At 42.3% G+C, this 24,680-nt stretch overlaps 2 protein-coding genes across 5 annotated transcripts in view; one reads left to right on the forward strand and one right to left on the reverse strand.

Moving 5' to 3' along the window:
• TIAM2 (TIAM Rac1 associated GEF 2) overlaps window positions 1-20,524 on the reverse strand; it is a 166,645-nt gene extending 146,121 nt beyond the window's left edge. For all 4 annotated transcript variants that reach the window (XM_059841932.1, XM_059841929.1, XM_059841930.1 and 1 more), the window contains exon 1: window positions 20,396-20,524. The gene's annotated coding sequence lies outside the window, so the exon portion shown is untranslated. The remainder of the gene's footprint in view (window positions 1-20,395) is intronic.
• Window positions 19,972-20,865, forward strand: LOC132325711 (translation initiation factor IF-2). Its single transcript, XM_059843293.1, has one exon. It carries the CDS (start codon window positions 19,972-19,974, stop codon window positions 20,863-20,865), a length of 894 nt encoding a protein of 297 aa, XP_059699276.1.
• The last annotated feature ends 3,815 nt before the right edge of the window (window positions 20,866-24,680 follow it).

The following is a 24,680-nucleotide window of genomic DNA, read 5'->3' on the forward strand; positions in this document are numbered from 1 at the left end:
CATTGATCAAAATCCCCTCTGGATATAACCCTCTTCACTGTGCATATGGAGAGGCTGGAAGACTAGGCTCCTAATTTAGGCACCTCAGTAGGTTGCTTGCCTGAGGCAAAAAAAGTCTGAGCCTCTTGTACTTCTTTCTGAGCAACAAAAAAAGGCGAAAAAAAAAAAGAGGAAGAAACTGATTTTAGTAATGAAAATGTAATTTAAGAGGCTGATGCCCTGTTAAAAACTTAGTTATAATGAATTCCAGGATTCATTCAAGTACTCCATTCTTAAAAAACACTATAATGAAAGGCTTACATATGAAATTTAGTAGTAATAACTTTGGGGTCAAATCCATAATGATTTGTTTGGCAAGGCTTTCACTGACGACACTTAAATGTGATTTCAATGGGTGTTCTGCCCGAGAAAGGGCTTTGAGCTTGGCCCACACTCTATATTTAAGTCACCTCAGCCCCAGCATTATACAGCGCCAACCAGACACAAACCCCAGCATTATTTAAACCATTTGCACACCAGAGTCTCCAATTGCAGGGTGCAAAAGCCAGCAGGAAGCATTGGTCATTCCTTTAGTAGCAAACAAAAATGCAATCTTTTTTTACTTGGCTTTCTTATGATATCATTTAGCTTCTATAATAGCAGTTGCTTTTTTTAAAATGTGGATTTGCACAGTATTCAATTTGCCAGTTTCCACATATAGATGTAAATTTACTGAAATAGCTGTTCACAAAATCCAAAGCCCAAGGGTGGAGTCCTAAAAATAAATATATGTAGTTTAAGTTCTTTTATATCCATACATGATAAGAAATCTGGTACTATTCTGGTGAGCCATAAAAGGGGAAGAATGGTAAAACCACCAACAGGAAAACAGAAAATAAAAATCCGTATCTTTTGCTCTACCCTTTCAAAATTGCATGGATACTTCAATGCAAACATTTGGCTAAATGTTTCAAATGTTGGTTTTTCGAAGTATTTAGCCATATAAACTACCCTTTTGTTTCTGTTGGCTTCAAATGTTACTAGGCTCATGAATTCTTCCTTACGTCTTATTATTCAAAAAAATACAGCCAACACTGCCTTTATGGAGAAAGAAAAACCTGAGTATCATTTTCCAGTTAACTCTTCTGGATCTGCATGAAAGTGAAATCAGCAACAGCAATTTTAAGCCAGGTTTTCTAACCACTGCACCTAATTACTACCTTTTGAAGTATTTTATTTCCCAGGCTGTACCATCGAAAAATCTCTGCAATCACAACACAAACTCAAGTCACAAGAGTGGCAGAGCACTAATAGTAATAATAATAGTAATAGTCTAGGTACATAAAAAACGAAGAAGTAGCAGGAGGTGAGACTTACTGCCCTAGTGAATGCCATAACCCCAGAAATATTTCAAATAGAAACAAGTCCTTTTATTTGAAGAATTTACACTAAGCCGGACCTGCTCTCCCACTTTTCAAATGCAAATATTTCAGTGAATGCAACCATCAATGGCACATTATCACAGAAGGAAATTTGATAATTGTAACCTTCTTAACCTTACAAGTATTCAGTCTTTTGTCAGGCTTCTGTGGTTCAGGATTATCAATAACTAAACAAGCAATTTGTCTCCACTTTCATATTTCCACTTATTCCATCTCAAATCACTCAAATCACCAGGAGATCAATGACTTGACAGCCAACAGCTGTCAGTCACAATCCTTTCAACAAGTCCGTGTTTCAAACACCAGCCACTTTAACAGGGATAAAGAAACGACAAAACTGAGGTCTACCCCGTTAAATACCACGTGTACACGATTTGCAGGTCTTTTCCTTCATTTCCCGGGACCTTCCGTCCTGTTGTGCTCTTCAGGACCAGAGAAGCCAGCCAGGAGGAGCTCCAGATGACCCCAAACAGAAACATATTTTCCCCTGCAAGCATCTAAGTTTCTCCACCCGAGCTGAGGAATGAACTCCACAACACAGCAGCGAAAATGTGCACGCTGCTATTTTTCTCAAGAAGCACTGCCCATCCCAACAATTCCTGGATGAAAAAGCAGTATTCAGACAACAAAATCATAAGCTTATGAGTTGGATCTTTAGCCAGAGAAACAAGATTTCTTCCAACTTTAAGGAATGTGACAATAACAGCACATCTAACCCCGCTTGATAAGTGGTAGGCAATTCTCCATATAAGGTGAAAAATGTGCTAGTGTAGCTCATGCAACACTGCTAATTCCCTCCCTGTTCTCAATATTCAAGAACATAAATGAACATATAAATCAATTTTGTAGGTAAACCTTTTGCTTACTTGCTGCTATAAACCATCTAGACACTGCTAGGTACATAAAGGATTTTGAACTTAACTACTTAATTCCTTTTAAACACTTGGTATTTATAACACAGCAGTGCAGAAATTAATGTAAATGTGAGGAGGTCCCACCCCATTTGATTCCTAAATTTCTTTTATACTTCACCAGTCAACCCGTGCCTTCCAGCCCTGACTAATCATATCACTGATGGCATGAGCAGCCAGAGAAGGGGTTGAGGGCTGGGTGAAACCCTGCAGGCTCACACAACCACACTCACACTCCTCCTGGCAGTCCCTGGGCTGATGAGCGGTGGAAGCACCAGGATATCGGCACAGGACTGCTGCTACTGCTGCTGAGAATTGTCATCTCAGCTCTGACTGTCCCATAACCTCTACTTAACAGCACCAGGAACATAAGCAGCGTGTACCTAGCTGTGCCTACAAGCAGATTGCAGTCATTACTCATTAGGAGACTGATGAAAAGACTTCCATGGATTTTTATGAGCTCTGCATCAGAATGTGAGCCCAGAGGAAGGCTACTTCCCCTCAAAGCAAGTCAGAGTATCTGCAAAAGATGTATCCATCCTGGCAGTGAAACTTACTTTGTTTTGCACTTAGTCCCACATCCCAGCCCCTACCACACCCCCCTTCTCTGTTTTTTACACATTATTAGTTATTTTAATCGCCTGATAAACTGCACGATGAAACCTCTGGATAGGTTTGGGTTTTTTTTCCCCCCTAAGGAATGATGTACCAACAGGGCATGAAAGACAGGAGATTCAGAACAAGTCCTCAAAGGTCTTTAGAAAACCTCTCAAAACTGACGGGATTACCAGGGAGAGAAAAAAATCCTAAAATCTTGTTGGCAATGGTGAAAGTGAAAAAAAAAGAATTAATCTAATTAAGTTATTAAAAAACAAAACAAAACATAAAAAAATAAAAACCCCAAAGTTCATTAACTACTCTGGAGAAGTACTCTACCATAGAAGTCAGTGACTAATAGGAGAGGCACAGAGGGGAAGTTTCCACACACACTGCACATACACATATCAAATGCAGGTAGGAACAGTGGGAAAACAGTTCACTATTTTCTTGATATTCAACAAGAAGACGTGGGAAAGTTTGATTTGATTATTTTAGCCACAGAGATTTCTGAAAAATCAGATGATAGCTTTAGCTTGCCAGTCTTCCTAGATTATCCATATTCAGCCATCTTGTGATATCCCCGAGGCAAGAAAACATAGAATGATGTGCTAAAAGGCACCATGGACCAAGTAATTGCTATCAAAAACGTAGGCTTCTATTACTCAGACATTCTTGCTTTGCTGACTTTTTTTGCACATCACCATCCATTGCACTACCATGTAAAGTAGCATAGCCCATGAAATACTATGAGTCAGCAAATTATCATAATGATATGCATCCGAATTTAGAACTTGAATTACACTCTTTGCTGTGTTCTGCAACAGAAAAAAAAAAAAAATCAGGAGAATTAACTCTAAACGTTATTTAATCCTTACAGTATAACTCTTTAAAGTCTGTTTACAGTCATTCACATCTAAGACTCTCATTTCCTGGAACCTTATCTAATCTAAATTCCATATGAAAGATTTTAGTGGTATATAAAGCTGCATACAAATTAACCACACTCCAATTCATTCAGATAAAATAAAACTAAATTTAATAGTGATAAAACTGGAGCTGTCAAATTATATCTGGACTAACAACAAAAAGTTCAGACCCTTTTGTACAAATTTAGTTTTAAAGGACCTATTATATAGCCTTAATTCAGAGGATAACTCTGATGTGGCTTAGTACAAACATGCTTCTAGTTGATTCACTTTTTATTCAGGGAATGCAAAAGGGAATGTTTATTATCCATGTGATAGCAAAGACCTCACATGGCTGAACCACGAACTTGGAGCTTTTCAGGGTTTAGTGCTTAAAGCTTCAGAGATTACGGCTCCTGATCCAAAACTAGTTCAGAAAGCACGGCAGGAACCAGGATAAGATACAGTAGAGAGAACTTTAGTGTATCTTTACAGACATGGCTTCTCCATAAACTTTTGAAGACACCATTTAATCACTACTATCTTTTTCCTACAAAATTATATATATATAATTTATATATTTAAAAGTGTATATATCAGTAATACATACAAGACTAAATAAAATAATATACACACTTATTATAAAATGCCAATAATGAATCCTATGAATAATGAATAATTATGAATAATCTCTGTACCGTAATTCCAAGTGAAATATGGCAAACAATGTATTATAGATTCAGTTTCTACAAACAACCTCAACTACAACAATTCTACGAACAAATTCATAAGGATGAAAGCAAAACCAGCAAAACATAAAAGTTCCCCATGAAAAGGTCTTTGTCTGAGGACAATAAGAACTTCCTATCTCAAGAGGATATAGAGAATACAAGTGAACAAAAAGTTAATGTCAAGCTCTCATCCTGAGATCCAAAACCAGTTAACTCCACATAGCGGCTTGAAGTATTTAACAAACAAGTTTTATTTGGGAGAGCGTCCTCCCAATAACACACAAGTCCCACTGAAATGCCAAATACTGCACAAAATAAAAAAAACCCCAACCGTAAGTATGTGGGCCAGAGAAAATAAAGCACTGTTCCAAACTGAAGTAAATTTTTATAAAAGAAACAAAACGTATAAATGGGTTTATTGGTCAAGCACAGCTCAGACACTGGAAAAATCTAGTATTATGATTTTGTGGTGGGGAAAAAGTAGTAACAAATGTAAGTATTTTAAATAATCTGGACACTTTTTTTTATGATTTTCAAGTCAAACTTGAAAGCAGCAACAAAACCCCACCCTTTTCACACGTTCTTAGCTCTGAACACACAGTCATTTAAGTGAATGATCTATCAGTATCACCTTGGGTGGCACCCTCTCCTACAGAGATAATTGTGCACGGGGACATCTTGCAGGACATGTTCTCTAATAAAAATGTTGGCTCAGAGATTTGACAGTGACAATTTATCTCAGATATTTTCACTTTTAGAAATATATCAACAAAAACTAAACTGTTTCATTACACCAACCCCCCGTGTATTATTCCAGGAAACATTTCACAATAATAACATTGCTGATGGCCAAATACTGAGGCCAATCCTGATCCTGTCAGTGAAGAGTTGCCTCCCAGCAATGCATATTCTGATCTCCTGCCTAGTCAAAATTTAAACTCGAGGGACAGGGCACCCATCCTTTCCCCAAAGAAATGTTCTACTATTTATGAGGTCTGACTGTAAAGATGGTCTTTTTATTCAGATTACACTTCCTACTTAAGCTTACTCCTTTCAGTTTTTGCCATTCATAATTCCTCAGAGTGTTTTAAGTAACAGCCCCTTACACACAAGAGTTATAGCTTTCGGGGATGACGATTAGCACGTTAGCTCTCTCCCCCCACACCCACTAAGCTAAACTAATCCACATTCACATCTTACTTTACATCACTTGAACCAGCCTCCAGTACGCAATCAGTTGTTACTCCCGTTACAAATGCTGCCCAAAACAAACACAATTTCCTAAACACCACAAATTTTTAGACTGCTGTGAAGTGCCTGATATTTTAGACACACTATATTCCTTCCTACTGCTGCAATGCCCAGACCTGAGGGCAAAAATCCTCATGGAGCCCAACAACAAACTGCAGCAACCAGCCGTGTTACACCCTCCCTGATTTCTGTAATTCAGTTTCTGGTGGTCAGTCTATGTTTCCAGAAAACACAAGTTTGCTGTGCAAGAATATTCCATGTCTCTGCAAGCACTGCTACCAGACCTCTGCCTGGTCCCATCCTCTCCTTGCTCCAGTTATTCTCCACTTCAGCAGCACATCTCAAATTCAGCTCCATCTCTTTGACACTTAGATCATCCTGAAGGATTTACAGAGCATCTTGAACCGTTTACAAGTGTCAATCGTTTTCCTCATACCTCTCCAGAACGATCTTGTGCTACTTTTAAAGAACACACTGGAGACCATCAGGCACGTCCCTCCACTGCCAACGGGGAGGGAAACCAGCACCGGGCGCTGGGGTCAGGCACAGAGGCTCTGCCGAAGCCTCATCTGACGCCACAAAATTAATAAAATCTTTTCCATTCCCAGTGGCAACAGGAAAAATACAAGGCAGCAAAAAGGATCTGTGGCTTTATAATATGCTACTCAAAATATCTGCTGATGGTCATAAGACAGAAAGAATATGCCAAAAAAACTGTATGATGTAGTCAGCTGGCAAATGGGGAAAATCACACACAAAATGAAATGCATTCAGCACTGTAAAAGCGGGGCTGTGGGAAATTGCTGGTTCTCCATATAAGGATCCAATATTTTTTCAATTTGCCAACATAGCATAAAGCACATTAAAAAAACCTTACAATTCTAAATGTTAACCATGAAGAGCACTTTTTACAGCATTTCTCAAGAATGCTCATTTTGTACACCCATGAGTCTTGATTTTGTAATTTGTAGCCAGTCTAAGTGAAAAATAAGTTTTTTAACTTCTCCATATAAAACGTCAACCACCTTTTTAATTGAGAGCTAGAAAAGCGTAATTGAAAATTACTAACCTCAAGTGCTCATTAGTGACAAATCCAAACCCCAGCTGAACACAGCCCTAATAGGATTAAAGAGACATTCAGGATGATGTATGTAGACCTGGTATGCAAGAAAAGCTGAAGAAAAATCTGTGTCTATCCACAGAGCAAGGATGGGACACAGCTCTGGGAGGAGCGGTACTTGGGTACCAGATGTGCACACGCACTTCTGCTGCCTCCCTCCCTCTGCTGCTGGAGCTACAGATGCTGCCCACAGGCACCCTCAGGACTGCAGGCTGGTGATACCACTGCTGGGCTCAGAAGCTGCAACAGTCACTGAGCTCCCACAGAAGTAAGCAGGGAATGGCTGGCCATGTGCCTCATGACAAGGCATTTCCAAGAGCACAGCCATCCTCTGCCTACTTTTAATGGCTCTTTGTCACTTCCCCACCACACAAAGTTCTTCAACAAGTGAGCTGCTCAGTCCACCACATCTACAAAAATCACACATCCTGGTAAGCAGTTCTCAGGCTGAATTTCATGGTCTCAAGGTCCTTCTGTGAGCATCAGAATCATTGAGCACGAGATTTCCTATTGATCACATGCCACTGGCTGCACATCTAAGGAGGCTCAGGAGGGTAAATGATTTTTTTCCCAAGTCAGTTTTAAATTGGCTTCCTAAATTGTCTCCAGATCCTTTCCAGACAGCAGAATGGAAATAATTAGTGGTGGCTGGAAAATGGAATTTTTGTCCTGTGGGGAAAGTCTGATAGTCTTGTACTTATTTTTATGCTAACACAGGCCAAAGTGTAAAAACCTTAAAATATTAAGTAGAGCAAAATACTGTAAGGTATTCTGAAACAGCATCCTCCATGTACTTTAACTTAATTTGTTGCAAGATAACAGCCCATTCCTCACATGGGCACACCAGCAGCACACATATGTGCTCAGTTTTTAGCCCAAGATTCTTTCTACTCCTCAATACCACAGGGCAGTGACTAGCACTGTTGACACAAGCTCCCCACACATCTCATCCTACTCCTCTTGCTGTATGAGCTAGACAGGAAGACAGCAGGAACTGCAGTTAATCACTGCTCCCTTGCTCATCTTCTGAAAACAATTTTAAATGACATGTTTTGGAGGTTTGGGTGAGAAGGTTGTTGTTGTCCCTCCCCATTTTCAAATAACCTTTGTCAGTCTGAAGTGATTTATTCTAACTTTTTCTGATGCATATAGTGGAGCCAACAGTTTCCCACTACACAGATGCAAACTGAGAGTAGGCACAGAGCTGGGAGCTGAAATACCATGGGGAAACACACAAAGAAGTGATCCCTAAAAGTTCTACACAAACTGTGAACAAGAGCAAAAGGGAGATTAGCTCTCAACACCTCTTACGGACAAGAACACAACTTTCCTCCTATTCTCCACATACAGCACTATGCCTTCTACTGCCTAACCAGAGACACACTTGTATCAAGGGCCTAGGTAGCTATGTCAAGCAAAATTCTTCCTTCCTGACACTATGGAGATGGCTCCTTAATGCAAGTCATCCAAGTAGAATGCCTCATGGGAAAACCTTCAGTGCCATCACTCTGTTAGGTTCTTGTACGCAACTGTTTAATTGACAGAGCCATGGAAATCCTGAGTGAATTCTGCATCATTTCATTCTTGGCTTTAAGTGCCTTTGGCTAGTACTCCTGATGAGGAGGACACCTCTGTCTGTAACTTGCTCTAAGTTAGCACTCCCTCAATGCAACTTTCTTCTGTACAGAGAAGGAGACCCTGGCATCTCTTCCTCTCCAGGTCATCTGGCAACTGTTCTGACAGGAACCTGCAGCATGCTGTACAAGCACCCCTGAAGCAGACAGGGCCTGAAGCACAAAGTGGCTAGACATGAACGCCAGAAAAATTGCCTACTCCATTGTATCTGTCTTTCTCCAAATGTTCTTTCCAAGCCAAACAAAGGTAGCAAGGGAAATAATGGAGCCCTTCATTCCCCTTCATACAAGGGGAAAGGAGTGATTGCATCATTTCAAATTTTTCACCTCTGGAAACCTTCCTACATGGAAACATGCTTCCAATAAGCTTTATACTGAAGACTGCAGAACCTACAAGGACAGGGCTCAAAAAAGACAGCTTGATAAAGAAGATGAAACAATGCAGAAAAGTTTTTTTGGTCCTTTTGACTTAGCAGGCCACCATCTTGGGAACTGGCTGGAAAGTGGCTCAGCAGAAAAGAGTCAGAGGGTGCTGGTTGTCAGCCAGATGACCATGAGCCAGCTGTGCCCAGCTAGCCAAGAAAGCCAGTGGTATCCCAACCTGGATCATCAAATGGTGTGGCCAGCAGGAGCAGGGCAGTGATTGCCCCCCTGTACTCAGCACTGTTGAGGCCACACCTCAAGGGCTGTGATCAGTTTTCCCAATTCAGTAAGAATATTGAGGTGCTGGATTGTGCCCATAGAAGGGCAATACTGAAGGGTCTGGAGCACAAATCCTATGAGGAGCACTTGAGGGAGCTGGGGGTGTTTAGTCTAGAGAAAAGGAGGCCTTGGGGACACTTTATTGCTCTCTACAACTGCCTGAAGTGAGGTTGTAGCCAGGTGACATTTGGCCTCTTGTCCCAGGGAAACAGCAATAGGATAAGAGGACGTAATCTTAAGCTACACCTTAAGAGATTTAGGTTGGACACAAGGAATAATTTTTTCATTGAGAGGGAGGTTGAGCATTGGAATGGACTGCTTTGGGAGGCAGAGGAGTCACTGTCTCCAGAGGCGTTCAAGAAATGACTGGACAAGGCACTCAGTGCTATGGTCTTGACAAGGTAATGTCAGTCAGAGATTGGACTCAGTCTTGGAGGTCTTCTCCAGCCTTAATGATTCTGTAACTGCTTCCTCCTCTTTTTATTTTTCTATACAGTGAGGCAAGTTTTGCAAAGTTAAAAAAAAATCATTAGCAAACTCAAAGGCAGTCAAAGAGAGGCAAGATACTAAACCACGCCAGTTTCCTTTCATCAAAGACACAGATCCACGGGATAGATCTATAGGTTATAACACCAGCAAGCTCAAACTTGTTCTGAACAGACACAAGAAATCCCTGCCCACACTTGGAGATAACCAAAAGTCTTTTGAACACTTAGCAGGGCTCTGGGCCAAGCTAATAAACTCTGCTGAGCCGCAGGGACATCCCTGTGCCAGCACCTCGGGCTCGGCACAGCTGGCAATGCTCACTCACAGTGCTTCGTGCTGGCACAAACCACAGGCAGAGCTCACTCCTGGCTGCCTTCACCACAGCATGGAGAGGGAAATGCCACCACACTCACAGCTTTGTCTTCAAGCCTTGACTTCAATCTTGGGGACATTCATACCCATTTTTCTGCATTATCCATCCAACAAAAAACATTTTAGGCCAGTTTTTGACTCAAATGTCAGTATTTTGACATGGACATAATGTTTTTCACCTGAAAGTGATGAAAAGTGTTGCAATGAGAGTCCAACTAAACCAACACACTTGGCTTTTGCTTTGAATTATGCTGTTTTACAACAGCTTTTTCTGTTGAAAATTAGGAATTTACGCATTTGCACAAGGCTTCTTAAACAAAACAGCATTTTTATTCAAGTGCTTCTTTGGAATGCTTCCTCAACCCTCTGAAGAGCACATCTTACTGGGTTGGGTGGGGGAGCAGAAAAGGGAATGATGAGACTTTCACATTGTTACAGTGGGTAGAGCTGCCAGGTTTGTATCCAGTTTTAAGATGTACAGCTTTTGAAAGCCCTTATGTCTGGTCTTTGACTCAAAAATGACATCTCTACAGACAGAGGGGTATGGGGTTGTAAAACCAAAGCACATTTTCTTAACACTGCTCCAAAAATATCCTCTGCTAAACGTGTAACAGATGCATGTTCCTCATTAAAAAAGTGTTGCTATACATTATGTCTTGGCTGTAGACAGATTCTGGCAGAGATTGATACACTGTGGACATATAATTCATGTGTCTAGTATGTGAACTCTGGACCCTGCTTAACCTGCTGAGGTCCTGTTCTGGATCTTGGGCCATGGAAATGGGAGCAAAGGGAGAGAGCAGACAGACATGGAGGACCAGTGTGTAGCTGGGGAAACAACAAAGCTATTGGACTTTTCTCAGCACCATCCCCAGACACCCAGCTTTTATTCCCATTTGTATAATGAACTGGAAAAGCAGCACCAATTCCAGCTACCTTTCTTTAAAAGGAAAAAGAAATCATCACTTCATGGTGACCATTTTCTTCCTTGAGTAATCTCAGGCCTTTTGCTGAAATTTAACTTTTAGGTTTTGGAAAAGTAAGTCCTAATGATGAATTACAATATATTTTTTTGGCTGATTGGTGCTTAAAACCTGCCCATGCTAATCATAACTTCATAGTCCACAGGGAGACCCTTAGTTTTATTCCTTGCCTGGTATTCAGACTTCCATTTAATTACTGGTAACTTAGATTTATAGGCAGATTTGCTAAAAGCAGTGACTCTGTGTGCAGACAATAACCTTTTGATGGGTATGGTAGTAAAACTGTAATTCCTATGTAAACAGGACCAAATTTTAAAAGTAGCTGGTGTAGCTTTCTAATGAAATTGGCAGCACTGTGTGGGTACTTTGTCTTGGAGAATGCTAAATGGTGCATAGCCAGCATTTGCTCCATAAACTGTCAAACAAGAGAACTGCAACTGTTCGGTGATTTGTTTTTCTAATGCAGTTCTCTGCTATGGGAAATGTCTTTTCCATGACCAAATGTGGAAGCTGTCAGGATCCAAAAGAAATAGAGGGCAGAAAGATGATGTCTAGAAGGTATCTCCCAACAGAGAAAAAAGGAGAAAGAAAACATTTCTCAAAGATCCAGTTTTGGGAGCACCATGAAAAAGCAAAACACTTTGGAAAAAATTACTTCAAGGATGCTATAATAAATTGTTGGGCATCAATTACAGTACTATAACACTCAAATTTTTCTCTCCCTTCACTGGGTAGCACTGATGATAATATTGTTGTATAACTCCATAGGAAGATTAAACAACAATATATACATGTGGTATCTTTCTTCTCAGGGCCTTCTACTTCTTTACAAAATGAAACAGACTTCATCACCTTAGGAAGGCAGAAAGCTCCCCTTCCATTACTGAAGAAACAAACACTGCAAATAAGCGATACCTGAGCTCTATGCCTCAGCAAACGAAGCAGTCTGTGACACTCATTCCAAGTTTCCTATCTTGTTCTACATTCCTGTCAGCACTTCAGAGCCATTTTAGGCTCATATCAGGCAATAAAAGCAATATCATTTTGTTCATAATAATAAAGGGCAATTAAACAGGTAAAAGTCTTCACCACTGATGAAAGGATGACCCCAAATCAGAATTTTAAAAACAATCAATATGGACCAACTATTTCAGACAGGTCTCTGCTGAAGTCTCTCTCAATGATGGAAAAAGTAGCACAGCTCTCCTTTTCCTACTTCTGTTCAGACCAGAGGGGAAAAAAGACACAGATTTCATCGTCTGAATTCAAACCTCACCTGATCTGGTTTTCAGGAAGACACACAGCATTTAAATATATGCAATGGCTATTAAGGGATTGATTCTGGAAAAATAATCAGATAGACGATATTTTTACCGGGGTTCAAGTGTCCACAATACTCAGTAAAATAATCAAGGCTACTCTGAGCAGACTGCAAGACTCCTTTCTCTGTGCATGCAGATACTTCCCAGTGGTGCAGTTGTAGCTGTTAGTCAGGCCTTGCCGATATCTGCTGCACATTGCATGCAGCTGATTAACAGCTGCTTGCCCACTACCCCACGATTTCCCTCCCTGCTGCCAGCCTAGGAATCGGTTGTTCATAACAAGAGCAATGGGAGGACAGGAGCACTGCTAGGAATTTGAGAACTATCAGCAATAATATGCCAACTGCAACAAATCTGCTCTACAAGAAGGGCGTGTCAAGACACATCAGCAGCCTACATAGCGGTTGTCAAGAATCAAAGCTCACATCATTTCATGTCCCTGAAATGTCAACTCAATTGCAAATTTAAAAACAATATTTTTATCACTTTGCCAGTCATAGGACAAATCCCAATAATTTTAGTTGTGCTGACCTTGACCAGGCCTGAGACAAGTCACAAATGCAGAGAAAATCAGAAGCCCACAGAGTAATTACAAAAAATAAAAATCATAGCCATGGTATGACACACTAAAGCCCTGCTCAATCCTTACTACCCATTGCAATCTATACCACCCTTAGGGAATATTTCTAGGTTAAGCTGCCTACTAGCAGCATCTCCTTTTGTCCAAAGTCTAACACATTACTGACATTTTATAAACAGATAAACCTTATGGGTGGGAGAGTATTGTGAGTGTTGCACAGATATTTCCCCTTACTGTTGTTCACTATTAGATTGTGATACAACTTAAAAATTTTCCACTAATTTGCCACTACATGAGTCCAGTCAACTTAGTCCAGTCAACTTAGGCAAAGCTTTTTTACTTTCAGTAACCAAATCAATGCTATCACTAAATTAAAAACACAAAGGGAAGGGACCAAGATTCATAACAAGATCATGATCATGAGGTCACAAAAACATCAGCATTAGTAATTATATTATGGTTAAAAAACCTTTACAATTCTTTATGATGACTTAGCTTTTCAGGTGCTATTTGGGCTTTGTGATAATGAAAGAGCACAACCTAGCACCATCTAACTTTTTTCCATACAGGAAGCATTTCATAGGTACAGCACACCAAACAGGGACCACAGTTACACAGGTGAATAGCTCCACCATAATCACTATTTGTCAAAGAAAATTAATCTCCAAAAAAGCAGCCCCATAACTCTTCTAACATCAGTTTCTGGCTTTAGTCAGTTACTCATCTGAAAACTCAAACATCTTGAAGCAAATTATTTTCCCCTGGAGATCAGATAAAGTGATATACATACAAAATATTTTAGTTCACATAAAACATTCCTGTTGGCTTAAAACCACAGGAAAAAAAGTAAATTATTTTAACAGTTTATTTTTTCAAACAAGATGCCTTGCAGTCAGTTGGTAAAGCCTGAAAGCTGATAATTGCTTAACAAGCTTTGCATTCCAAACAAAAGTATCATAATGGTTCAAGTTTCTCTTCTTTCCACTGTCATATATACAATGAACACACAAGTTAATTATAGAGAGTTAACTCTGCCAAGTATCTCACACTAAAATGGTGATACAATTCGACTAGAAATCACAAAAACCCCACTCATTACTGGTACCCCTACCATTTTAAAGTGTCATCTCTCTGTATCTATGGGCAGATCACACCTATGGACAGTCAAAATCAAATTTGCACCATCTGACCTAAAGGAACACTCTGCAGTGGGAGCATGGCTACATGAGTTCCAGATCCAGGACTCAGTCTTTCCACAGTAGTCTAGTTTCCTGAACTAGAAAGAGAGGTGAATGGCCTATTTTTATAGGGGTGCATTAAATGTTTCCTTCTAAAAGCGATTTTAATGACATTGTGACGCTTCACAAAGGTAACAAATTCAGTATATGGTTAACAAATATAAACATGCCTTCTGCCTCTAAAGAGATGTAAGTTTTTTAAAAGGACTTTCAAGTGACTAATATCAAAATAAATCAGCAATTTAAACTTTACAGCATCAATTGAAGATGACATTTTGGCATGTAAGTACACAAATTGTTCACAGTGTCCCTGCAGAAGCCATCTATAACTCAGAAGATGCACAGAGCCTTTCAAATGACGGCAATGGAATTTAAATGATTTAATTAGAATAATATGCTCTAGTTCTTGGCCACTCTCTTGCTATAAAGTAGGAATTTCCTCTGGGCAGGCACAGCACACAAACCAAGCTGCGACTGCTCGACTGCTCGTCCCAGCTCCAAAAAAAGTAGTTTAACTTCCCAGTCCTTTGAGACACCAGAATGGTCTGCTAACTTCTTTTGTCAAGTTTCCCTTCTTCACTCAGTCTAAATCCATCCTAACAGTACAAGGAAAACAGAAGCAGTTGTTACCATGACACAGAGTTTAAAATACTAATAAGAGCTACTGGAAAGCATGCACATTTGTACTATCTTCTGATTTCCTTTTCAAATCAAAACCAGTTCATTTCTTCTGCCAAGGCAGTTTTTCTTTTTTAATTAAGAGACTTTAAAATCTGAATCATTCTTTTTCTGGAGAAGGCATGCAAGAAAAAGACACGGCAGACTACTACCAACCCAAATTTATCTCAAACCCTATACTTTGTAATTATTGGGTTCTCTAAAATTGGATATCAATTTAAAAAAAATATTTTTGTAATTACAGTAGAAAACTGCTTTTACAACCTTTCCTCTTGAGTGCTTAAATATTGAGAGTACCAAAGCTGCATTTAACTTACTACATTTCCAAAAAGCAGTAAGGAACTAAAACCAGGCAGGAAGACCAGATTTCCTGCTTTTGATTTTTATTAATGATTCGGAGAAATTCTTTTTTTACCTATATGAGAAAGTTGCTGACTTCAGTGAGCAATAAACTTCCACAACTGACTTCAGTGGAACCCCAATTAATATCCTCAAAGAGAACATTTGTCTGCTCTTTCCTTACTGGAGATAAGAGGTTCCCTTCTAAATTGCATCCTAGAGACATTTGACTAAAACTTTTTTCCTCCAGGCAAAAAGTAAACATCTATAAATATTTTATACCAACACTGCAATGCAAAAAAAAACAGACTAAGCACTATTAACGTGCACCTTTTTTTTTTCATCACATTTATAAGAAACAGGCAGTGATGCACGCCACAAGGCTGGGATTTAATCAGACACAGTAAGGCCCTGTCTAGACAGGCAAAAGTTATTACAATCAGTTAGCGTGGTTGAAGAACTCCATTAAGACGCAGGCCAGCAAGAAAGCAACCACACTAGCAAATGACACAGCACAACCAGGCACCAAGGCAGCCAAGGGGCCTCCTGGCATGTTCCAAATCGAGCGTCTCCTCGAGTCATTGGCATGGCACAGCACTGGCTCCTTTGCCAACATGGAGTGGGACAGACCACGGACACAAGAGCGGTGGGCATAAGCCCACAGTGCTCTGAGCCAGCCACAGCAGCACTCAGGGAGAAGGAGCTCCTGGGGGAGCAATGACCAGCCTGACTGCTACACCATGATGCTGTGTCTGGGAACCATCTGATTCCATCCCTGCAGCAAGGCACCAGGTGTCCTCGACAGAAAAGACAATTTACTCACAAGGTGATCACGTGCTGCAGGTGTTTTTCTCACCCTTCATTCCTTGGAATGATGTTGCTGCTGCTTGTGGAGAAACACACTTCTGTGACATTTGGGATATAAGTACACAGATGCTAGGAATAAGAAACACTATACTAAAGAAGAAAGAAAAACCAAACTAAACAAACCAAGAAAGAAACAAAAAGTTAAAAATTAAATTATGAGGATTACATATAAAGCAAAGGAAACTTGCTTCTTTTGCTGTCATCTTCCCCCTTGATCAAAACTTTCAAGGCTTCTCAATAACACCTATTTGCTTTGCAAATGGGGTATCACAGCATACTTGATACAATGCCAAATGTGATAAAAAAAACGATGCACAACCTATTTACTACACTTACTTGATAACTCTTTTTCAACTAATTTGATTTAAAATAAAGAAAAAAATACACAATTCTAAAGAGATAGAACACAGTGAGATCACCTGGGAAATTGTTGTCTCAACATCTATAGACATCAGAAACACTCCTAAATTTAGACACCACAGCATTTAACGTGGTCCAGAAAAAACAGAAACAAAGCCAGAAAAGTGCTCATATTTTAATTACTATCAGCAGTAAACCCTATTTTCAGCTATGCTATCCCAAGCAATGAACTACAAGCTTGAAACTGCTATCAAAGTCCTCACAAACTATATGCTGAAGAGGAGGAAGCATATATTTCTCTGGTTGCACAATATGACACATACACTTTTGGGATGGGAGAGGAAGTTATGAACTATCCACAATCCACCAGAGAAAATCTTTCTTCTTTGAATCAAGAACAGGCTTCATAATAAATTCCTTCACTATTGTATTATATAATCTCATTGGTAGCATTTGTCCAAACTTTTCCAGTGCATTACTTTGTGTCACTGCAATTTACTTCGCGGTAAGGGAAAAAAATCCCACAGAGAGTTTAAGAGTATATTCAGAAACTATTGAAACTTTTCCCATTCACTATCATTATGCCATTACTATCCTTGAATTTTCAGAAGCAATGGCTTCACTTTAGCACCAACAGAATCTCACCTTTGGCTCTAAGTGGTAAGGCAACCCTATTAATCCATAAGGGTGTTCCACAGCAGCATGAAGGATCCTTATCAACGTGCCCAGGGACTATCAAAGGCAAGGTCAGAGTAAAGTTGTGACTGCAAATGTGAATAGACAGCACGTGGAGCTCTCCTGCTCTCCACGGACTCGTGGGCAGGGCACACACATGACCTCAGCAGACATCCCACTGAAGGCAATTCAATGAGGCCTTCAGCAGTGCTTGATGGCAACATTATTAGCTGAACATGGAAGAGCTCAGATCTGGCCAACAAATGCAGGTTTTGGAAGCACATCTGCTATTAAAAACAAACAAAAACCTGTCTTTCGACCAAGTCTCGGTCAGAGCCTCAGCAAGCTGTACTGTGACCCAAGAGGAGGAAGATCCAAATCCTGCAAACCAATACCATCAAGTCCTGGAGGCAAATATATCATAGAATCATAAAATGGTTTGATTTGGAAAAGGCCTTAAAGATCATCTACTTCAATCCCACGGCCGTGGGCAAAGTGGGCTGCCTCTCTTCTGTAGGTAAAAACTGACAACTAATTAACACTTGCAGCAATTCATTACTTCCAACACTCAGAATACCTTCAGTAGGAATCTAATGTGAGATAGTGAGGGATGTCCAGCTCCTGAGCACCTCATGAATGCTTTCTGCCCGCTTCTCAAGGGACTGCAATAACAGGAATGAAAGAAGCAACTGCACCATCAACTCAACATCAGCTAAAATTACACCGCTACTCAAAGGGGAAATCTCACAGCATACTCCATCTCTGGCCATCAGTTGCCACCTCCTGCCTTCAGATGACGCTATTGCAAGTGTTGAAACAGGGCAGCAGTTAGCATGCTGATGGGTTTTTCCCAGTTGCAAGCACTAATTTTCAGCCTGATCATTGGTCTGATCCAACTCATAGTCAGCAGAGCCTGCATGAGTAGCGCATGGGGATGGTGTAACCATGAACAAAGAGAACAGATTCCTCACCTTCTGCTGCAGCAAAGACTCTGCTGTCGTACACTGGGATTCAGTTCCTACTTTTCTATCAGCCCCAGGACTGAGAAACACACTCATCTTATTTTATCTGCCTGATTAGCACCCATTCCTGTCACAAGCCCATGTGATAATCACTTACTAATACAAGTGTCATGACTGACTGTAAAAGATCGGGCTCACCCTGTGCATTAAGTGCTAGACAGACACTGCAGAGAGCAGCAAAATCCAGTAAGTGCTTACAAACTCACACACTTTTTATAAAGCCCTGCACGTTGTGCTGTTCTACCTACAGTGTTCATTGTTGTCCAAGGCAACAATTATGCAAACACTTGGGCACTTGCTTAATTCTTCTGTTACAAACTACTCCATTTCACTTAATGGATTAATTAGCAAAGGCTCATTTTTACCCGGAGAGTGGAGGCTCCCAAGGCTACATGCAGAGTCACGGGACAGGCTCCCGGGGGGAGGCAGGGAGGGTGAAAGGCACCTGGGAGTATCTACAGTCACATTGCAGCTCCACAAGCAGTTTTGGCAGCAGTATCCAGTTTTGCCAGCTTAAAAAAAGCTACCTTCTCCACTCCCTCTTTCCTCCTCTGTTACCCCCTAATGAACCAAATCATGGAATTGATCCAGATTAAAATTACATCTGTTTTTTGCTCAGTGCCTAGATCCAAATCACCACAGGACAGCATAAGTGGTCGTGCTGCTATGAAAAGAGTCAGAGCTAGGCAGGGGCTGCCAGAGCAACCCCATGTTGCAGCAGTTTAAACCACCCAAAGCACAATCATAGCCCAACTCTGTATTTCAGCCCTGCTACAGTTACCTGACACTGAAACTAGAGTAATAAGGATGGTCCCCCCCCCCTTCCTCCCTCCATCTCCCTTCCCTCTCCCCACAGCACCGGGGCTCAGCATCTCTCCCAGACACTCCTCTGGGAAAGGCAGAGCTGTAAAGAAATCCCCCCAAAAAAAATCCGGGGCTGGATTAGGTTTCTGCTACATTGGCTCCTGGAACTGGCTTTCCACAGGGTTGGGTGAACTGGCACAAAGGAGAGGGTGCACTGGGTCCACAGCAGAGCACCCAGAACAAGTTGTCTATATTTTTCCCAACTACAGAGAGCAAGTCTGGCCAGGACCAACCACTGCCTCCCACAGGGAACAGCCACAGAAGTAAATCCATTTGCAAGATTGTAAACCTCACTCATGCCAAAAACATAGAAGCACCTTATTGTAAGTTTAGTTAGATAAAAAAAGGTCATACAAAGTACTGGTTTCCTTTCACATTCTTTGCATATACAAAGATACCAGCGGTCCCAGGAGATTTTCCTGTATAGCCTTACTGAAAGCTGATTAAAGAAAATGACCATTAATCCCACTAGTAACTTAAAACAAAACGTTAAATTAATTTCAGTGGGAGTTCTGGCCGTGTACAAAACCCAGCACGATACTCTCAGATTCATACACATTGCTCTCTTGGGAAATGACAAGAACTCCGCAGACGCATGAAAAGGTGAAATTTACTCCACGTTATTGGAACTCGGTACAAAAATCGCCAAAGGATCTGCACCAGGCTTAAAACTATTTCCATAAAACCCGTGCTTTTGAAATTGTCATTGTTCTAGCCGCTGTTTCCTTTTTCACCTCTTACTTTGAAAGCACAGCCCCCGCGATCATCTTTAAACCAAGATCCGCGCCAGCAAACCTTTCTATTTTGCTAAAATCCTGACGGGCGTTTTCTGAAGCTGCCGAGCCCAGCGCGTCGCTGCGGGAGCGAGGATCCCCTGTGAGCACCCCGAAGTGCCGGGCACAGCACAAACATGTGGCAGCAGCCGGCTGCCTGCAGGGGCTCCGGAGGAGCCCGGCTATCCCGCCGACAGCCGCCGGCGCGGGTATCCCGCCCGGAGCCGGAGAGCCCCGCGGCCGCAGCCCCGCTCCCCTGGGCACCCAGCGCTGCTCGGGGCGCGGAGCCGAGCGCGGCCGCGGCTCTTTGTTCGGCGGCGCCCGAGGCCGGAGCGGCCGCGCCCCGCGGAGCCGGGCGGGACGGGCTCGGCCCGGGGCCGGGGCGCGCAGGCCGGGCAGGCAGGGGGGGCCCGCGGAGCCCAAAGTCGGAGCCCATCCCGCGGCCGCGCAGCCGCCCGCTCCCGGCCGCAGGAACGCGCAGCGGAGGACAGGGTCTCACCGCAGACAGACACCTGGGAGCGCCTGCCGGGGCTGCCAGTCCCCCGCCCGACACCCCCTTACCTGTCCGCGGGTGCGGAGCAGCCCCGAGGACTTTGTCTCCGCGGCGCGCCCGGCTTCCAGCGGACAAGTTTCTGCCCTTACTTCGCTCTTCGCAGCCACAGCGACGCTTTCCCCACCCGCTCCCTCCGTCCGACCGCCCGTCCATCCGCCCGCCCTCTCTCCCTCCCTCCAGCAGGGGCGGGGGCGGCGGTCCGGAGCGCCCGACCCCGCCCCCGGTTCCCCGGGCTGGGCCGGTACCGGTGGTACCCAGCTCGTGTCCGAGCGGCGGAGCTGCCGGGCTAGGGGACGTGCCCGCCCCGGTGGTGCCCCGGGCAGGGCTGGGCGAGCTCACCTGTACCCGCCGGCCCCTGCAAGGGCAAGCGAAGGGTGCGGGATCCAGGTGTTGCCACCCCATCCTCCTCTGTCTGCCCGAGCAAGCCCTCCTGTCCTTTAGTCTTCGTTTATTTACAAACTTACTGCGAGTTACCTAGCCGGTTAATGCAACAGCAGGAGAAATTACACCCAGGAGGAACATCACACCTCTTGGGTTTTTCCACGCACAAGTATTTAATGGAAGAGAAACCACCTGGGAGACCACTTCTGAGAGGGGGAGCCCTTCTGGAGTAAAACAAACTCCAATCGCCATTCTTGAAGATATTTAGGAAGGCTGGAACAGACGCCTCTCTCTGCACAGCAGAGGAGTGAGAGCAGAGAGGGGCAGGCACACCGCCTGCAATTGTCTGCTGCCTTCAATTCTCCTGGTGTGTTTATTACCACTATTGCACCGCGCAAGCACAGCTCTGATGCATGTTACATAATTAACCTTTGTTATGCTGGTAACCCTGTCATTCTCTCCGCGGGGCAGTTGTGAGTATGAGGAGGAGGAGGGCTTGATGTTGGGATAGTCAGTTGTTCCCCTGACAATTTTTATGTTGGTTTCTCTCCAGGAAAACTAGATCAAAAACGTTCTTTGCCATAGACAGCATCGTGGAGAACGTTGTGGTAGTCCTTTGTTCCTCAGCTAGTCTGTGCCACAGCCAGCCCTTAAAAAACTCATCTCCTCCCCAGCAGGCTACACCCTGTCTTCAGAGAGGCCCAGTGCATCAGAATAGCAAAACTGGGTGGAAGGGAATCTCTACAGGAGGCTAAACTGAGAAGCAAAGGACGTGTGTTCACGGTATACTCAGCTGTTTAGACAATACACTATGTTAGAGTTTTCTGCTGGCTTCCTGCCTGCAACTTTTTTTCAGTAATGTAGTGAGAGATGGAGTCATCAGGATCACAGTCTGTCAGGACAGAAGAGACTCTTCTGGCCAACAAGTGCTTTCTGTCAGAGAGCACTACCAGTCCATCACAGCTACGTGTACTGTCAGGGAGGGATACTGACAGCACTCCTGCCCCATGGCCTGGCTTAGCCAATTGTGATTGTGACATTTCAATGAAGAAATCTCTCTTGGGACTACGGACTCTTTAAATATGAAGCACTAGATACTTATAAGACTAAAACGAGTGGCAATTCCCACAAGTATGGTTTTTCCTACTGGTCTTGCCGAGAGCATTTAAGCTAGATGTAGTGTCTAGAGAACTAGTAATATACCTGGTTGTCATTACTGGGAGAAGGAAACAGAGGAACATTGCAAAACTGTTATATTATAAGCATTTTTTAAATCATGTTAGGGAAAAAAGAGAGGTATCAGGTCAAGTATCAGTCAAAAATCAGGCTTCCTCATTGTGTTTGATGTAATCATTCAGAAATAAGTAGACTTTCCTCACAGGGTGGAAAAAGGCTGCTGAAGTTTATGCAGGAAGCCATCTGTACTACGTTCTACTTCAACCAATGTCTCCATGGATTGGGGGCTCTGTTGCATATTAGTACATTTACTTTGGGGTTGGGGTCTTTATCCTGTGGCAGATCACCTTCTCCCCCCTGCTGACTGCTTTTCTCCTTTGCACTACAATTAGAATATTGCTTTGCCGTCATGCAACATCCTTCAATAAAGACTCCAGGGACAGACTATCAGCTGGTGACCGTGGTGTTGGCTCTATGCACCGAGCAGGAGATGGAGCAGAACAAATCCATGGAGAGCTGTTGGAAATAATCAGTGGTGGTACTGCTAACATGGCACACAAAAAAGTCATACAAAAAGTCATATGGAAACTCTTAAAAACTATTTGTTCTTCAACAGCTAGCTCTCAAACATTCAGCATTGTGCCAAGATTGTGTTCCCAATTTATTTTTCACAGGCCTGAGAGCTAGCTACTTACTTTTAAAAAGAAATAGAAGCTTAAATTATCTCATATTCAAATGACTTCTGGAACCAGGAATTTAAAAACAAGCTGAATATCATTAAAAATGCTCATATCTGTGGCACTGGTAGCACAGCAGAGGTGGTGAGGGAGGCATCATTGCCCTTCTCAGGCAAACACCTTTGTTTTGCTGTAATGGATTATGTTTATAGTAAATTTATATTAGTGGCAAATCCAGTTTGTAGTGTACTCCAGAGATTAAAATCTTTACATTTGTAAAGTGCTGAACGAGTTGCCTATCAAAAAAGACAAAAGAAAATGTCATACCAGAAACTATCATCTGCTGTCATGAATATTTAAAGCCAGTGTCACTGTCACATGCTGCACACTGTAAATTTACTCTTAAGGCCACCATTAAAATTCCTAAAAGCATCACAAAATAATACATCCCTTACAGACTTGCCTATTACAATGTTTTGTGGTCTCAGGTCCAGCCCTTACCTCATGACTCACTCAAGCAAAACATCTATTGAAGTAGATGGGAATTTGGCAGGAAAAAGATGGAGATGGGCCAAAATCAAAACAGGCATGGAAACACTCTGGTCTTTTAAGGCAGTTGGACTCCTTATGTCGACCCAAAGTTTGCTGTTCATGGCTTAGTTCTCCTGTGAGATTACCGGAGCACTTCCGATGGGCCTTCAGCCGGCGAGTCTACCTCACTAAGCAGGCTTTAGTGAACACCATCTGTGGCTGTTCCTCATGCACAGCAGGTTCTCAAGGCACACAATAAAGTGTTATTTGTGTAAGAATATGAAGTTCTCCCTTTTGCCCCTGTATTCCTTGGCTTTCCCTCTCAAGGAAGTGTTACATTAGAAGTTTCTTCGATCTTAACCACTTTCATCCTCCTGCCTTTGGTTTGCTGTGGAGCAGCGTGTCTGACTGACTCAGTGCTTGCATGGATTTCCTCTCTGTGGTTGGTGTTCCTATTTGTCCTCCAAGTGTCTCTCTCTCTCCCTTTTAAGTAGTGAAATTCTTTATCTGTCCCTTCTTGACCTCCCTGTATGTATAGCTTCTGGGCATCTGCTTTACTTTTGTTCTCTGCTCTCCAGCAGCCGTCCGTGTTCCATCCGGCTGCGGCAGCTGGGCATGGCTGGCTCTGCCTCTGCCAGTCACCCTGACTGCTCCTGCCACCCCACACCCCCAGCACAAGCGGTGCAGACTATGGAGATGCTTGTTCCCTAAATTTCAACTCATAAAATCATGGTGTTCTGCCAGTAAGGGGCCTGGGACCCCCAAGCATTTAGAATCCTTCTATTCCTCCTGTTTATCTCATCAGAAGGCACACACAGGTAATTTCTATCTCTGTTATTGAAAAATTATATACATGATGCAAAGCATCAGATGGCAAATGCTCTACATCCGCTGCAAATGCGCTTTCTTTCAACATATTTAATGAAACACAGTCTCTAAGAGTGTTTGTAATTAGGACAGAACACATTTTCACTGAGGGTAAATTAGTAAAGGTAAATTAAGGAATATGAAAAGGCTCTCTTCTATTCTCTGCAGGCGCACACATGCACAACACTCACAAACTCACGTAGGGGAAAATGCCCATCTCTGATGCATCACCAAAACAGCGTTTTGGCTTCTGTGCCCCCTCTACTGGCTGGCCCCTTTATGTATCTGTACTAACAAACATACTTCAAAACATTTTATTGAAATTACTGGTGATGCTGGAGCATTAACGAAATTGGCCACAATAATAAAAGCATTGCAAAGAATAAGTTCCATTACCAATCCTGCAGAATGGTAATTCATAATTATTTGTTCCAAATAAATATTCACACTCAATTTCAAAATGTTAAGATAAGAGATGTTGAAAGCTGACACATCCATGCAAAAACTCCTAAAGATAAGACCATCTTCAAAGCACAGATGTGTGTGGATGGGAGGCTGGATTAATTTTCTTTGTAATTTCCAACTTTTTGATGTAAAAACTTCCTCCTTTTGTATTTTTCCCCGTCAAAAACAAATTATGTGAACTTATTCATAACTCTGT

Source organism: Haemorhous mexicanus, chromosome 3, assembly GCF_027477595.1.
Source record: "Haemorhous mexicanus isolate bHaeMex1 chromosome 3, bHaeMex1.pri, whole genome shotgun sequence".
NCBI lineage: Eukaryota > Metazoa > Chordata > Aves > Passeriformes > Fringillidae > Haemorhous > Haemorhous mexicanus.

What these genes read in the sequence shown, in the direction of transcription:
- LOC132325711 (XM_059843293.1), top strand. Translation starts at nt 19,972, where the DNA reads ATGTGGCAGCAGCCGGCTGCCTGCAGGGGCTCCGGAGGAGCCCGGCTA.